Source organism: Eremomyces bilateralis (genome assembly GCF_010015585.1).
Source record: "Eremomyces bilateralis CBS 781.70 unplaced genomic scaffold P152scaffold_6, whole genome shotgun sequence".
NCBI classification, from domain to species: domain Eukaryota; kingdom Fungi; phylum Ascomycota; class Dothideomycetes; order Eremomycetales; family Eremomycetaceae; genus Eremomyces; species Eremomyces bilateralis.
Window position 1 is genome coordinate 295,155 of NW_022985072.1, and position 15,963 is coordinate 311,117.

The 15,963-nt window shown below is 52.8% G+C and overlaps 7 protein-coding genes across 7 annotated transcripts; 3 read left to right on the top strand and 4 right to left on the bottom strand.

Moving 5' to 3' along the window:
• Nucleotides 1-817: 817 nt before the first annotated feature.
• P152DRAFT_288605 (alcohol oxidase) lies at nucleotides 818-3,150 on the bottom strand. Its single transcript, XM_033674994.1, has 3 exons — nucleotides 2,633-3,150; nucleotides 2,421-2,575; nucleotides 818-2,370 (listed from the first exon to the last, which is right to left on the bottom strand). Exons 1-3 carry the CDS (start codon nucleotides 2,891-2,893, stop codon nucleotides 957-959), a joined length of 1,830 nt encoding a protein of 609 aa, XP_033535313.1. The 5' UTR covers nucleotides 2,894-3,150; the 3' UTR covers nucleotides 818-956.
• A 2,075-nt stretch (nucleotides 3,151-5,225) lies between these two features.
• P152DRAFT_288616 (uncharacterized protein) lies at nucleotides 5,226-6,073 on the bottom strand. The gene has a single exon (XM_033674995.1). The coding sequence runs from the start codon at nucleotides 5,974-5,976 to the stop codon at nucleotides 5,524-5,526; it is 453 nt and encodes a 150-aa protein (XP_033535314.1). The 5' UTR covers nucleotides 5,977-6,073; the 3' UTR covers nucleotides 5,226-5,523.
• A 1,108-nt stretch (nucleotides 6,074-7,181) lies between these two features.
• On the top strand, nucleotides 7,182-8,535 carry P152DRAFT_480914 (uncharacterized protein; the record flags this gene model as incomplete). Its single annotated transcript, XM_033681782.1, has 6 exons — nucleotides 7,182-7,388; nucleotides 7,444-7,548; nucleotides 7,600-7,676; nucleotides 7,726-7,827; nucleotides 7,876-8,079; nucleotides 8,130-8,535. 6 exons carry the CDS (start codon nucleotides 7,182-7,184, stop codon nucleotides 8,533-8,535), a joined length of 1,101 nt encoding a protein of 366 aa, XP_033535315.1.
• An 826-nt stretch (nucleotides 8,536-9,361) lies between these two features.
• Nucleotides 9,362-10,515, top strand: P152DRAFT_448102 (CBD9-like protein; the record flags this gene model as incomplete). Its single annotated transcript, XM_033678034.1, has 6 exons — nucleotides 9,362-9,410; nucleotides 9,461-9,533; nucleotides 9,584-9,677; nucleotides 9,763-9,887; nucleotides 9,978-10,079; nucleotides 10,179-10,515. 6 exons carry the CDS (start codon nucleotides 9,362-9,364, stop codon nucleotides 10,513-10,515), a joined length of 780 nt encoding a protein of 259 aa, XP_033535316.1.
• Nucleotides 10,516-10,805: 290 nt separating this feature from the next.
• Nucleotides 10,806-11,382, bottom strand: P152DRAFT_472510 (uncharacterized protein; the record flags this gene model as incomplete). Its single annotated transcript, XM_033681157.1, has 4 exons — nucleotides 10,806-11,140; nucleotides 11,223-11,248; nucleotides 11,310-11,323; nucleotides 11,374-11,382. The coding sequence occupies 4 exons, from the start codon at nucleotides 11,380-11,382 to the stop codon at nucleotides 10,806-10,808; spliced, it is 384 nt and encodes a 127-aa protein (XP_033535317.1).
• A 322-nt stretch (nucleotides 11,383-11,704) lies between these two features.
• P152DRAFT_480916 (uncharacterized protein) lies at nucleotides 11,705-12,523 on the top strand (the record flags this gene model as incomplete). Its single annotated transcript, XM_033681783.1, has 2 exons — nucleotides 11,705-11,954; nucleotides 12,012-12,523. The coding sequence occupies exons 1-2, from the start codon at nucleotides 11,924-11,926 to the stop codon at nucleotides 12,521-12,523; spliced, it is 543 nt and encodes a 180-aa protein (XP_033535318.1). The 5' UTR covers nucleotides 11,705-11,923.
• Nucleotides 12,524-13,365: 842 nt separating this feature from the next.
• P152DRAFT_457061 (uncharacterized protein) lies at nucleotides 13,366-15,825 on the bottom strand. The gene is made up of 2 exons (XM_033679154.1): nucleotides 13,632-15,825; nucleotides 13,366-13,560 (listed from the first exon to the last, which is right to left on the bottom strand). Exons 1-2 carry the CDS (start codon nucleotides 15,619-15,621, stop codon nucleotides 13,487-13,489), a joined length of 2,064 nt encoding a protein of 687 aa, XP_033535319.1. The 5' UTR covers nucleotides 15,622-15,825; the 3' UTR covers nucleotides 13,366-13,486.
• Between the last annotated feature and the right edge of the window lie 138 nt (nucleotides 15,826-15,963).

Here is a 15,963-nt window from a genome sequence, read left to right on the forward strand (position 1 = left end):
CAGCTTGCGCCAATATGTTCGGAGGTGCATAGGCAAGCCCCTTAGAGATTATTGTAAACGCCCCCGTTGGCACCACCGTTGCCGCTCTTCCTGCTTCCCTAGTTCTCCACTTGCTGCAGCTCCTGGTAGCTGGGCTGTGAGTGATATATTACTAGCACTGAATGGGGTCCTCTACCGGGGAGGGATGTCTAGGGATCATAGATAGGATACTGATTTATGGCAAGCGGCAGGACAGCTTCGGCCATGACAGATGGATAATATCTACCATTGATTATTAACAGAGGGAATAGCCAAATGAAAGGGAAGCGCACCGAGGAAAAGAGAAAAGATACTGGGGACTCTTACAAGGACAGACATGATAGGACAAACATCATTTGTCGGACTAAATCGTCTTGGACCATGGCAGGTGTATACCCTCCACGAAACTTTTCTTAAAGCCGAATGGCGAATTCACGAGCCAGTAACCGAACCATAGAATGGTGATTTCCAAGACATGGTTATTCCCGGAGAGCAATGCGGAACCTACTGCTCGGACTGCTCCTATACCAAAACCGCCGTTCTGCCTCCAGGAGCTAGGGAACGGACATCTATGCTGATCATAGTAATCAACCTCCGGTATCTGGGATGATACAATGAGGACGGGAAGATGAATCTCTGAGCATCAGAAGAGAGGGAGGCCCCCCAATGGCTCGGAAGGACTTTCTATGCTTGGATGAGTTGCGGGATGCTCAGTTGGTGACAGTACGAGGGCTCATACCATGATCGAACGACCTCAAGCCGCATCTGTTAAATAGTAGAGTGAAATATAATGAAGATAGGAGGAGATCTAGCTACGAAACCAATTAAGATATCATTAGGATATTATGCTTCCAACAATCCTATACACATTTCGTACGACTCCCATGCTCAAATAACCCGTGACAGAATTGAACCAGGATCCCACCCGAATCCCCGTCTTAGTTCCCGTCCTTGATATCCTGCGCGATCTTCTCCGCAACCATGTAGCACGCGCTCTGCGGATGTCCAGGCGGCAACACCGGGAAAATCGACGCATCTACAACTCGCAAGTTCTTTACTCCATGCACGCGTCCGTTGCTGTCTACTACCGCCTCCGGGTCGCTGGACGCACCCATCTTGCACGTCCCTGACGGATGCCACACCGGAACCAAGGTCTCGCGGATATATTCGAGGATACTTGCATCCGTGTCCATGGCAGGGCCAGGGAGATATTCGTCGCCGAGCGTGATGTCGGTGCCGGCCCACGCTTGTCGGGTGCGCTTGAACGCGGCGACGGCGACTTCGGCGTCGGCGGGATGGGTGAGGTAGCCCAGGTCAATGAGCGGCGGGTCCTCCATCTTTGAGCTGTTAATGGTAATGGAGCCACGGGAGAGCGGGGCGACGAGCGCCGCGGAGATGCCTCCGTAGTTGTATCCGTCGTCCACCTTCTGATCGTCCGCGTTTTTCCAGCCGTTCATGATGCCGTCGATACCGATATACTCGACATCGGGCCAATCAGATGGAAACGCGGCATCGAGGGCCGCCCTGGATGAGTTCGACAGGTTTGCGCTGGCGGGAAGCTTTTCGTAGCCGATGACGCCGAATCCCGGGGCAGTGAGCGGGCCTTTTTGGGCGAGGTATTGGGTGAGCGCATCGGCGGCGGAAACGAGGTCGAGCAAAAGTCGGGTGGCGGTGACAACGTTCACGCGGTAGGTGATGCCGAAGAGGAAATGGTCCATCAAGTTTTGGCCAACACCTGGAAGGTCCTTGAGGACGGAGATACCTTTGCTTTGGAGGGTGGCTTGCGGTCCGATGCCGGAGACCATCAGCAGCTGTGGAGACTGAAAGGCTCCCGCACTGACGATGACCTCCTTCTTCGCCTTGATGGTGTAACCGACTCCAAAGGTGTCAACTTTCACCCCGGTAGCAGTCGTTCCACTGAAGAGGATCTGCTTGGCGAATGCGTGTTGATAGACTTTGAGCTTCGAGTTGCCGAGAGCCTGGTCCAGGAAACTTGTCTCTGATGACTCGCGAGACTGATCCTTAGGGTTAACTGTGACGGAAGCCCATGATGAGCCGTTCAGGGTACCAGTGTTGAGGTCCGTGTCCGGAAGAAGTCCGATGGACGCAAGTCCAACCTCGACGTATGTTGAAAGGGGAGAACCATGGTTCGGCCAGGTTACCTGAAGGGGACCGTTGAGGGAGTTGTCGAATCCCACGGGATCATAGAAGATGCTGGCGTTGGATTGACGCTTGGACATGTCAGGGGGGGTGAGAGTTGTGCTCTTCTTGAAGAATGGCAAGACGCTCGCCCATGACCAAGCAGTGTCGCCAATCAGCTCCGCCCATTTGTCGAATGTTCCTTTGGTGCCTCTGGAAACTCGCTGTTAGTCTAGCATGCAATGGATAGTTGCATGTCCTACCTATGGTAAACCATGAAGTTCCTTCCCGACGAACCACCTAGACATTTCCCTCTGGCATACCTCAGAACACGATTATTAGCACCCGTTTGTGGGACAGTATCGAAGTTCCAATCAATGAGCAGAGAATCATCATCTGGGCTCGTGCCCGTATTAACCTAAAACGAGGTGTCGTGAGCACTTTATACGCAATGAATGACATGATTGAGACTTACAGCTGCTGCGAGTCCGGGGATGACTGAGAGCAGAGGGGCTTCAACTTCGTAGAGTCCACCTGCTTCAAGCACAGCTACGGTAGCACCAGACGTCTCTGCAAGTCTCGCGGCTATTGTGAGCCCCGAAGTTCCCCCACCGACAACGACGTAGTCATAAGTCGCGTCAATTCCTGGAGCCCCAAAATTCTCGATTGGGATGACCGAATTTGCTTGTGACGACAAAACATGAAGACCTAACAATAGGTATTTTAAAGAATGCATGACTGGGGTTCGGGAGCCTCAGAATGAATGAATGTGGATCTGTATAAGGGAATCGACCCAGAAACGCGAGAACTCTTGAACAAAACGAACAAAATGAACGACTGAGGTGAGCAACAAACAACTCTTGAAGAGAGTGGCAAGAGAATGATGAGTACCTACTCTCAAGAGAATGAGAATGAGAAGAAGTCAAGATGAAGACCTTCGGTAGGAAAAGACCCGCACGTGTGATTTCTCCTATGGTAGCTATGCCGGATATAATGATCTGTGTGTAGATCATGGTTCCTAAATGCTATGATCATATCCAAGTCTGGAAATTGCCAGGTTCGCTAACTCGGATGGGGGAGGACTGGGGCGAAGAGAAATACCTAGTTCAGGCTAGTTGATACGAAGCGCCGCGCTCCGTTAATGTGGGCTGCGCAATGATCATGTCCACCGAAAGTCATTCCAGAACACATCCAAAGATGTTGGAATTTGGAGGAGCTCGATACCATCCGGATCGTAAGGTTGTTGGAGCCTCAAGCCTGAGCCCCTGAAGGCTGAAGGGAAGGGTCAAGGGGCTGAAAAGGAACCAGCCGGGGTGAGGAATTCATCCGGGGCTCTCTGGCCAACCTCCAGTTACTAGCAAGCGTCCACACGACTGGTATGGCAACCCGGGGCTTGCAACACTCAGTAGATTGGAAAGTCCCGATGTATATTCTCATGTCAAAGATGGTGAACAAGATTCCCAGATACTTGGTTCGGCTTATGGAAAGCAAAGGTTCCGATGAATTCGATTCAGCCACCATCAGTAAAGTTGCGCTTTGACCTGCTCGCCAAGTTCACTAATTACGCAGCATCTGACAGGGAATATCTAATATGTATTGATAACGGGCGACAGTCCCCTCGGGTCTCGATTCAATAATAGTCCTGACTTCTGGCTTCTAACCTCCATGTACTTACTGCTTGGGCGCTATAGAGAACGGAGCCACGGTGGAAGAAGAATGGTTAAGTTGCTCTGGAGTCTGGACCCTGTTAATATTGATGGATTCCAAGCAGTTCCAACAGTTGCTGTATGGAGAGCCAAGGTATTGACTTTTGACTTTGAGAAACGGTCAATCCTCGTCACAAGGCGGCAGCGAATTGCAGTAATAGTGTCCTCCATCTCCGGCATCCTTCCAGTTTCGCCTTCTTCTGTTTCAACTTCATCAGACTTCCATCGTCGCCTTGGCTGGTAGGGCGCTGGAATGAGCCTGGATATATGGAGGATGCGTCCCTCCCCGAAGAGCTACCCAGTCCTGATTGCCATCTCGTATGCAATCCTGCAAGCGAGTATAATATTGTGGGAATGCCACTGCTGTGCCGCAAGATCGGGATCCGCGATCATATAATATATATAGATATATATATACATACATATACATCCTATAGCTAGCTTGACATTCCTGAGTATAGATTCCTTGAAGACTTGTGGGATTTCTCGATCTCGGAGAACTTGATCCCTCGTCAGATCAATCCTGGAGGAGTTTCACGGTCCTTTCCCGGCGAAGAATATTGAGATTGTTACCAAGACGCTAGCGGATGCAGGTGTTGTGCAAGGAATAGGCCGAGGGGCCATCGCCTGCTGGTAGCATAGGGGAGGAGGGACTCTGTGAGACTCTGAGAATGTGACGGACTGATAGACTGTGCCATATTCTGTACATTTTCTCGTTGTATTTTACCCAATATGATGATGCTTTTCAACCATTTTAAGGCATAACCTGTATAGAATTCAAGATGACGATGTGGCTGGGGAGATTGATCCAAATATATCCATGCTGTTTCTATAAGTGCCAAGAGGAGCCAAAGCTTGGAGTTCTTGGAACTTTATCTTCTGATCTGAGATCTCAACTTCGAACTCCACTTCTCCTAACAACATCCTCCCTCCCACGTGAATACAAAATCCCTTTTCCACTTCAACGCCCACCAAATCCGGATGAATCAAGCAAAGACAATTGCGCCATGCAACTACTGATTCCCCGCACCTGGAGAAAGTCAGTCATATCCTGTTCTAGTTAGAGTCCGTTGCAACATAAACTCCAAGGATACAGAGCACCAGCCCTTCACTAGGCCACCTATGACCTGGCGCGTCACATGCTTTTGGCAATTGACGGGCGCATCATTCTGAAACGTCTTAGCCTTGCCATATCGGCTTACGGCTTGGACGATCAAGCTAGGCGTCCTACTACTAAGAAACGCGTCGTCGAACGCCACGATTCGGTCCTGTCAACTTCCTGACCTCCGAAAACTGCAGGATTTTCCTTGCTCCGGCTACCGTGCCATGTGGAAGTGCAAATCGCGAATCAGCATTATTGGTAATTCGAACTTTCGAAGCAAGAGCCAGGATGTCAGGACGGCTAAATGCTTGAACAATAATGCGCTAAAATTACGATTATTGCCGGATTAATTCTTTGCATTTATTCCCGCAGGGTCACCGTTGCGAAACAGCGGATCACCATCAAGACTCAAGAAAGAGTCAGCCCCTGTTTTACTACCTATCCTAGCAATTCATGATCTGCTGGGCGCTGATACCGTAGTATGTATAGTACGGAGGTCCATTTCAAAAGTTATTGCTCGCCGAGGAAGTGGCGTGATTATTAATCAGTTTCGAGAGCCTATGCCACGGGCACTGGACTGCCTATCAACTGGGCATTTAATTCAGGTCTTATAGAGCCTAATTCGAGGCAAGGGCGCCGGGCATTCGATTTACCGCGCGTAGTACCCGCCCGTTGGCTAGACACCCTACTGCCCGTGCTATCGGCTTTCGAACGACTTATATAATCAAGCCCCTTTCTTGGCGAGCAATAACTTTTAAAATGGACCTCCGTACGGAGTACATGACTGCAAAGTGCATGTGGGGTAGCGGGCTCGCCCTTTAGTTCTTCTCCCTTCTCCACTGCCAGGCACATTTCATCGTGGTTGAAGCAGTGATGCCTTGTTGAGTGTTTGAGTATTATTATTTTGTTTTTTGGCTTCTCTTTAGTTCGTCCGGTCTGAATTCCAAGTCCAAGTCGAAACCTGTTCAAGTTCATTCTTTCTAGGGTGCCTGGTTGACAGAACACTCGCATCCGCGCTCATGGATGTACCTTGATCCCAGAGACTCTCATCCGTCGAGTGGGGTCTGACGATTCCTTGCTCATCGACCGCCATCCGCCTGTGAGACAAGTTGACAATTGTGAAGTGTGAACTAACCCTTCACCCTACCTAGCAAGTGGCAGCTGCAGAAGTTAGGTTTCCGCTGTTAGTGGATATCGTCATTCGTCACTCACTATATATCGTCAGTGCCAAGTTAGGCGTAGTACCTAAATGAGGTGATGAGATCTCCCGTCTCTTTCCCCGCCCCCGCCACTCGAAGGACTGGCCCGTCTACCCACTACTGGGAGCCTCGTGTAGATACCCTTTCACCAAGCCACCAGGTACGTAAGGATAGGAGTCTGGTGTCCGTCTGGAACATCCGAAGAGGAACCAAGATGCCTTTAGCAGCTGCCGATGGCTTTCCTTGCGCAATCTTGTGAGGATGTTCCTCTTTCTCCCTGTCTCGTGGCTGATCCGGCCGCCCGGGGAATCTTCCACATTGCCATGCCTTTCGGGATCCGTCCAGTCTTGACAAGCTGACGGCCAAACCAAAGTCGAAGGTTAATTAATTGCGAGACGATTCGCACACGCATATTATACTTTTCAAATAATGCGATGGCGATCGCTGGAACCTGACGATGACCCACCCTTCGAAAGGGTTCTCTAGAGTGGTATATGTACCTTGAATGACTGGTGAGAGGACGCTGCTGGCTGCGCGCCTGTGACCTGCAGGTTCATGTACACTCAAACCGCGGGTCAACATGATCTGACTGACAAAGTACCTAAATCCTCCTGGCTCGACAGATGTCTCAGGCTTTCACATGGTAGTGCCATGCATATCTGACCTCCATTATCACTCAGATCGCCGCTATATTCTCCGACTATTGGAGTCCTAACTTCATTGTGAGTTACCAGGTGTTAGAAAGAAAAATCAGTGTTTGCTGCATCCGACCCCCGATTTACGGCTCTTTCGGGATTTACGCATGAATATCAAATCCCTTGTGTTCCCACTTCCCCAGGTTTAGACATATTTTATTGTTCATGGTCTCCTTCGGCTCTCCTCCTCTTGAAACGGGATACCTCCATCTTGACCGACCTCTATTGACGATTATATTCCTCGATCGTCCTGGCTTGCGAAGGCTGGTGAACCGCGAGTAGTGCTAGCTACCGGTACAGGTACTCAGGAGCCACCGCAATCATGTCGATGCCAACGGTCGAGGACATCCTCACATGGCCTCCGCCAAACTACGACAATCCTCAGGATCCGCTGAATCCGTTCATCTATGGCGTTGAGGGCGCGCTCCTCGCTGTTATGACCATGTTTATCGCGGGCCGGTTCATCTCGCGCACGATGCTCGTGAAGAATGCACTCGGGGTTGATGACTGGGTGATGTTGCTAGCATACGTGAGTCGTGCGCTGCCGTGTATACAGGATCTCTCGCAATCTGACCATATCGTAGATAATTTGCGCTGCAATGACATCATGTCACTTATATGCGCCGCAAATTGGGATTGGACGTCATCTCTACGATGTTCCACTGACAAACCTACCTGCGATTGGCAAGGTAATATCTTCTGTCCTGCGGCCAAAGAATGCGCTGCTGACCGGATAACAGTTGACCTTGGTAACCATGGCTTTATTCGGTCCCGCCTGCGCACTCACCAAGATATCTATTTGTCTGACGTATCTGAGGTATTTTAAGCCCATCTATAACTTTATATCTGGCTAACTGGAGTGTCAGACTTTTCCCGTCCCAGACGAACAAATACATCAACTGGGGGTGCATCGGTATCATGATTGGCTGGGGAATATCAACATGTCTTGTAATGGTCTTCCAGTGCATGTAGGTGCTTCAAACCTGATTCCTCTGCCAGTGGCTAATCCCTGGTAGCCCGATGAATTCTACGTGGGACGTCTTTACCCCTATGAGCGAGAAGAACTGCGTGGATACAAAAATATTCTTCATGATCACTGCCGGCATTAACTCCGTCACGGACTGCTTGATTTACTTGTACCCCGCAAACTACCTTTGGAGGGTCCAGATGAGCCGGCGGCAGCGGATCAGTCTGATTTCCTGCTTTTCTCTTGGCGTAGTGTAAGCCTCGACCACCCCATCTAAAAACTTCTAAGCGCTGACCAGAACAGTGTCACCATCGCCGGAGGATGCCGCATCTGGGTGATGGGCCGCTTCTTCTCCTCCTGGGACCAAACCTACTGGGGCGCCCTCATCTGCATCGTCCTCGCCATCGAGGTGAACCTCGGCGTCGTCTTCAGCTGCCTTCCGGCGCTGCGGCCGCTGATGGTGCGGATGTTCCCGCGCGCCTGGGGCACGTCGCTGGTGAAGAGCAACACGAACAATTACGGCCAGAAGTCCTCAACGCTGGTCAGCTCGCGCGGGTTCCGGAGCATCGGGAACGATCCGGAGTCGATCCATATTCAGAAAGACGTGGAGCTGACGGTGTCAACGAAGCCGTATGAGGGCTATTCGAGCAAGGAGGATAATCGAGAGGGGAGCGAGGAGTGGGTGTTCCGATCGGATGTGGTGCGATGAATTGTAAGACTTTATGACTAGCCTAGGATGGGATGATTGGGGTTTGGTCACACTAATGCATATATTATACATGGTGTGCATACATTTTTGAACCCACTGGGCTGTTTCCAGGCCTACTTGAGCTCTAGATGGCGGCGTCGTTCATGATGAGATGTATATAGATCACGCCGCAATGCCGTAGCCATGTAATATGGGATAGCCAGAAGGCAATCCCGAAGTTGTACATATGGAGATATGCCTTACGATACCATCCATTGCCTCCCTCCGATGAACGAGGTCAAGTCGAGCAACAGATTGAATCGGTGCTAACCACTTTAGGAACTCCCAATCGGCCCCACAGTCGCCCTGATTGGAGCAATCTACAACCACCATCGCCATCAATATATCTCCTGCAGTCACAATATGTACACCACTCTGCACCCGCGAACCTAGGGATATAAACCTTATCTGCCTGGACAACTCCTTGTCCTGACAAATACCCGCCGCTCAATTCGCTGCATCGGACATCTTTCTCCGAACGATCGTTTCACGTCATCGAGCCAAGCCCGTTGATTCGCCTGCCCTCACGATAAAACACGCAAGTATACAACCTTCAAATGAATATGACGACGGCCATATCGCCTTGCTGCAGCACTACTATGTCGTTCGCCATTATGCAAGCAGCGTCCGTGCCACCCGTTCCTGAAAACGATAATTAATCCAAATCTCGGTGAAATTGCAATGTCGTCCATCACAAAAGAGCGACGTCCACCGTCCTTTCGCTTCGTGCTGTGTGTGCTGTTCGCTCGTCTTGACACAAGTTGTATGTCGCTGTTGATCTCCGAGAATGGGCCTCTTCAACTCACTCAGCCAGGCAGTCTGCCTCCTGTCCTTTGGTACGGCCGTCTTCTCGTGATCCACTCGTCCGACGCTAATCGCATCGCAGCCACATCGCTCGCGGGCGCGCAAAAGGCGGAGGGAAGCGCGTTCACCGACGCGACGTCGCAAATTTCGTTCTGGTACACCATCCGGTCTCGTTAGGGGAGGAAAATTGCTGACGAGCGGGTAGGAACACGAAGGTGGCGAGCACGGGGGGTTATGAGTTTGGCATCGCGCTGCCACCGGACGGGAGCGCGAAGAATGATGAGTATATCGGCCGACTGGTACGTCTTGAAGTTCGCTGTGTCTTGCGGAGATGCATCCGAATTTCCGATCGCATGGGAGTAGCGCTGACAGAGTTTTCGGTAGGTCGGTGTGATAGGGGCGAAGGGCGGCTGGTCTGGGATCAGTCATAAGGGGCCGATGACAAACAGCCTGCTCCTTCTGGCGTGGGCGGACGGAGATAAAGTGACGACGAGTTTCCGATGGGCGACGTGAGTTTCCTGTTTCGTTGATCGGGCGGCTGGGCAGAGTATGGTTTGTTCTGGACGATGAACGGAGTGCTGACATGAGGGGTTGGATAGGGAGTATTCTCTGCCGGATCCGTATGGTGGAAACGCAACGTTGACAGAAATTTCACATAAAGTGAACGCCACTCACTTTGAGTTGGTCTACCAATGTCAAGGGTAAGTTCCGGTGCTCGTTTCCTAGCCTTTCCCCGCCTCTTTCCATTTTCTGCGCAAAGGTCACTGGATCATCACAGCTCACTGACACTCCTAATATAGATGTTGGAACTGGGAACAAGATGCAGAGACGACAGCATCCCAGGATCCTGCCACGGTCGATAGCCTCGCTCTTGGATACGCGCAAGGCAAGCAAAGCCCCGCACCGGTCACGGACGTGAACGGCCGGATTAGCTTCCATGACAATGGCTTTGGGATATACACGGTGGACGTGGCGAATGCTAGGCAGGAGGGATATGAGGGATTCCTAGGCGGCTCAAGCAGCTCACCCAACTCACCCAGTTCAGGCAGTTCAAACAGTTCAAGCAGCTCGGGCAGCTCGGGCAGCTCGGGCAGCTCGGGCAGCTCGGGTAGCTCACAACCTCAACTAGTGTGCTAGACTGAGATGAACGAGGATGACTCAGAGATTTTTGGACTTAGGTATAGAGAAGAATGTAGAGCAAACAATACATAAGTCGGAAGGAGTCGAGCAGTGAACACTACCATTTGTCGCAGTGTGATCAAGGAGAAGTGAGCCATGGTTAGGATTTGAACGTTAGGACGCCCACATGACGCCGATGATGCATATTTCGTAGCCTCTGCCACCGTGTTGAGTATTTACAACCCCAACTAGTGACGACGAGAGCGCTCTGAATGCGGAGCTCCCAGCCCATAGCCTCACCCCCTACCCTACCGAAACCCTGTTAACCGATTCCCCTTCTTGGCGTGAAATACCTCGCTCGCCTCAAACTTGCTCTTCTCATTCACCCGCTCGTCATCAGTGGTCGGCGCATGCCTCGTCGGCGCCGGGTCCCGCATCGCTTCGTAGCTCGGATCCATAGGCTCGGTAAACGTGTCTTTCTTCGCGGCGTTGGCGGTGCTATTCGCGGACAACCTCATCTGCCGTTCTTCCTCCCGGAGGGCCGCTTGTCGCTCGTGGAATTTGCGCTCGCGATCGGAAGTCTGGCGCGCTTCGCGCTCTTCGTTGATGCTGCGTTTCGCGAAGTAGTAGGACCCGGCGCCGGCTGGGGGGGGGGGAGGGTTAGCGGAGGGAAGTAATGGGGAGAGCGATGCGCTGGGAGATGAAGGGAGATGTGGGAGGCATACCGGCGACGAGGAAGGCCCAGCCGTAGCTATCCAGCGATGGGAGTTAGTGCGCTATTCTCACAGCATCGAAAGGCAGGGGGTATGTACCCAACGGATCTGATCTACGATTTGTTTAGCTATGCATTGTATAACCTGCAGGAAGGCTACCTACAGTATTCATTGTAAATGCGGGTCAGTTAGACAATGGATGGGTCGGTATGATACGGGCGAGGAAGAGTGGAGTGAGTCTAGTACTTATTCTGGCAGCATTCGGAGGCAAACTAAAGGTGAAAGGTGAAAGGTGAAAGAGATGGATCTGTGAGAGAGAAATGAAGAGGAAGAGAGTGATGAAGGTGACGTTAAAACTCATGTGAAAGCAAGGAAAGAGCGATCGTGATGCACCAGTGAACGGAGGAAGGTGCACATCCAGATGGTACGACATCGCAAACTTTTTGTGGGGCCAGGCGATCACCTCCGACGTTCCCCGCAAACGCAACTCACCATCATCATCACCATTAACATCTGATACTACACAGTACACGCTACCCTCAGCTGTAATATGTATTTGATGAAGAAATGAAAGGTTGGAGATACGGACAGGATTCTCCGGTTCTCCAAGTTTACGTCTCCGGAGTTGGTCTCTTTAAAGGACGATAGAGTATACGTCAAGTCGACTGGACGATAGCTTCACGAGAGTCTACATTGGAGTTTCAAGCCATTGAATGCTCAAGAGCCACAATATGGCACAAAATCGTACGTTCCATCCTCAATCTCTCCATCTATTCGAACGTGTTTAACACGAACTCCCAGGCCACCATACCCTTCTCCAACAACTCCCACTCACCGTCTCCCCCTTCCTAAACCTCCCCACCGCCACCACTCTCTCATACACCTACAAAACCCTCCCGTCCACCCTCCCCCCCTCCATTCTTGACTCCCCCTCCGCCTCCCCAACCGACCAACCCCAACCCCAGCCCAAATACGTCATCTCCCACGCCACCGGCCACGCCGCCCACCCCAGCTCGATCCTTGCGTCCTGCGAAGCGCTCGTCTCGCACCTGGATGCGCAGAGACGGGAGGCGGAGGAGGCGGTGAGGGGGTGGGAGCAAGGGATTCGGGAGCGGGAGCTAGCGGAGAAGAGGAGGGTTGCGCCGGGGTGGTTGGATGCGGAGGAGAGGCTGCTGGTGCCGGAGAGGTCGGGGGCGGGGGAGCAGGAGGGTGGAGGGGCTGTGCATGGGGTGGAAGTGGTGGATCGGAGGGAGGGAGAGGGGAGGGAGGGGGAGGAGTTAGATCGGGCGTTTGGGGGGATGAAGGTTGGGTGAAGGTGGTGAGGGGAGTGCATGCTGTTTGATGTGAAGATTTGCGGTATGAGCTAAGAAGGGAGGATGTGAGGCTGTCTTGATGCGATGACGGAGCCAAGGTCTGAGCAGCACTTCACGGGAAACCTTCGTATTCCACATAGAGCTAGATGCTACGTTGGATTAGCGGTTAGCGGTGGTGGAACATATGGTATGGACGCTACCTCTACAAGGCGCGATGCAGCTGTTGCCTAATCGCTGGGAGTAGAACACCTCTTTATCAGGACAAAGCAGTTCCTCCTAATTGGCGTTCTCAAGTCTTGTTAAGTGCAAACAAGCACTGTGTTAACTACTACAGATACCGTTTTACATAACACCAGACCGACCAGCCCATCCAAGTACGGAGTAACCCCCCTTTCATAAACACATGAACACAAAGCAACCAGTGAATTCCAATCACATGCCCCTCCTGCCCCAATTAAATGCGCTACAGTCAACCACCGCTATAACGATTGGATTCGCCTGTACGGATTCAATCGTTATAGCGAAGGTTGACTGTACATAATTCAACCTGATCAATTTAACTCCCCGTGGAAATGGTCACGCTGGTTTCACAACCGACACCGATCAAGTACGGCTGAAAAACCAAGACTAGCCTGACAAGTTGGACCATCGCGCCTTTAAACCGGTGTTTAGATGGAAAAACCACGGAGCCTCCGAGATAGTGGCGGTTCTATCTCCTCCCTGGGGTGGGGGGGGTTTATGGTTTTGCTCTCTGGAGGGGCGTTCGGGGAAGGCTTTCAGGGGGAAAGGGGTTGGGGATTGGGTCACAGGTTCGAGTCGCACTGGGGGCATTTCTCTTTGGAGTGGGAAATGAATATCTTCGTTAGGGGTTTGAGATCAATGGCATGGTGTTAAGTATGCACCGTGTGTATATATTTGAAGGAACGCCCAAGATTCTAAGGTGAGGCAATCTCCGTATCAGCCTCACTGCCTGCTCGCCGGTCTGCTTCTCCTGTTATTTTCCTTCATCGTCGCCTTACACTCATCGCAATACCACTCTGAAAGTCAAGTCAGCACCAGAATAGTCGAACATACCCATAGGTAACGAGAAATAGAGAAAAACACTTACTAGTCGACTCCGTCGGCGCCTCCTTCAACCCCGCACACTTCAAATGGAACCACTCCCGCTTACAACTCTCGTTATCACACGCCACCATTTCCCCATAGCTGACCTGGTTACAATAGCAATATCTCGGCTCGTCGCCATCCTCATCCTCTTCCTCTTCCACCTCTTCATGCGAATCCACCACCGCGGCTTCTGCCACCGGCGTTTCTTTCTCCGGCTCGCGTTCGTCCACCTCCATCCCGTCAGTGTCCCGTCGCTTCCGCGCATTTCGTCGCCGCGCGGTGGCAGCGAGCGGCATGTTAGACTCGGAGGACGCGTGGCTGCTGTTCGTGCTGCTGTTGTTCTTGTTGTTCGCGCGACCGGATGCACCTGCTCCGGTGGCGGGTGCGGCGCCACTGACGTCGGCAGGGAACGTCGAGGTCACGGGTGTAGAGGTTTTGGATGCACGAGTGCGCGTCGCGGTGGCGACGGCGGGGACGGAGGTGGGAGGTTCGGTTTCGGTCATTGGGACGTCGGCGGGGACGTCGGGTTCTTGCTCTTCGCGCTTGAAGGATTCGGGGGCGGTGGACGGAGCGTTGGCGTTGGGTATGGGGATGTGGGCGGCGGTGACGATGGGTGGAGACACGGTGTGAGAGGCGCCGTCGGGTTTGACGGGTTGGCTTGTGGGAGCGGTCAACGGGAGATTGGAGGCGGACGACGCAGGCCGATTGCGAGCCGCGTTATCGAGGGCGACCTGCGCCGATGTTTGCGAGTTCTGCCGTCCCCTTCCCACCGGACGACTCGATGTTGGCGCATCCTTGACTGCGAACGTTCCTTGGAGAGGGGACGACGCAGTTCGGGGGGATGCGGCCGTGCCAGCCGCCGCTCGTTTGCGAAGCGGTCCGGGTGCTTGCTTCGGCTTCTTCTTCGGCGGTTCCACCGCTGCAGGCTCACGAGGTGACATTGCACCTCCTCGAGGCCCCCCTTGCCCGCTGGTCGATCGCTCCATTGCGGAGGCCATGGCGGCACCTTTCTCGGTTTTGCGTCGCTTGGCGGGCTGACTGGCCGCCGCACCTGTGATGCCCAACCCCACGACTTTATCGCCTGCATCTGCCGTTTTGCGGACGCGGCTATTCGTGGTCGCTTTTTTATGGAGGTATCGGTCATCGAAGTCGGAGTCTTGCTGCTGCTGCCCTCGGCCTTTCTTCGCGAGCAGGGTTCCTCGCCGCGCTTCGCTTCTCGACGCAGCCGCATCATCGTGGTATACGGCATAATTTGTGTTGCTAGCCCCCTCACGCCTTGGGCGTTCGTTCGCAACCGGCTTCTTGGCCTCTTTATTCTGCAATGCCCAGTGTGTGAGGCTTCCTAATCGCGCCTCTTCGCTGATCTCGTTCTCGATGTAGGGAAATGAGCTGTCGATCCGCTCGAGTTGCCTGGAGAGCGTAACATTTGCCGCGCCGAGTACCGCGATCTTTTCATCCAAGATCGGAGCCATGTGATTGATCGCAAAGCACATCCGATGCATCAACTGTGTCCGGTTCATGTCTGTTCCAGGGTCCAAGGCCGGTTGTGGTTTGGCCGAGTTGAACAGCGTTTTCGCGATCGCTTGAGTATGCATCGGCGTCCCCGCAACGTCGACAGATCCATTGACGCTTGCATTTGCGCTCGGATTCACGCTTCCGTTGCTCGCACTGCCAGCCGCCGGCTGCGAGTATCGCGACATCGGAGCTGGGAGCTTCGTGATAGCCTCAGCAATCAGCTTCAGTTCATGATCCGGGCCGTATGATTTCGACTCGACTTCTTTCAGCATGGAGAAATGTTTCATGACTTCTTCGGGTAGCATGGCCACCGAGTTGGTGAAGTGGGTGATGGCTGGGAAGAAGCCAGGAGGATTATCCGGTCGCGGAGGCGGCTCGGCGGCCGCAGCTTGTCGTCCATAGTAATTCGCAGGCTTTGCAGCTGATGATCGAGCTACTCGAGTAGACAGGCGTCGATTGGGAGGAGCGGTAGCCATATCGTCGTTCGGATGGCTCGTAACAGGTCGGAGGGTGGTGGGAAAGGAGGGCAGGCTCGTACGAGGGGAGGAGGTATCAAGGAAAAGAGTATTTCAGCCTTATCTACTTCACCCGCATACCTCTCAGTGGGGATTTGAAGCGGAATAGTCCAAAGACGATGGTAGGAGGGGACGGTGAAATTGAGGCTGTTGCGCATTGTTTCGCACAGCGGAGCCGATTCAAGTTCGAATGACGGAGATCGGTGGACGGGTGATCCTCGGATCATTGGACATGCAACAGGGAAGGCGCGAACCGGACGGAGGTAGGGACGCGCGCTGCGCCACACACGCGCCACACACTAC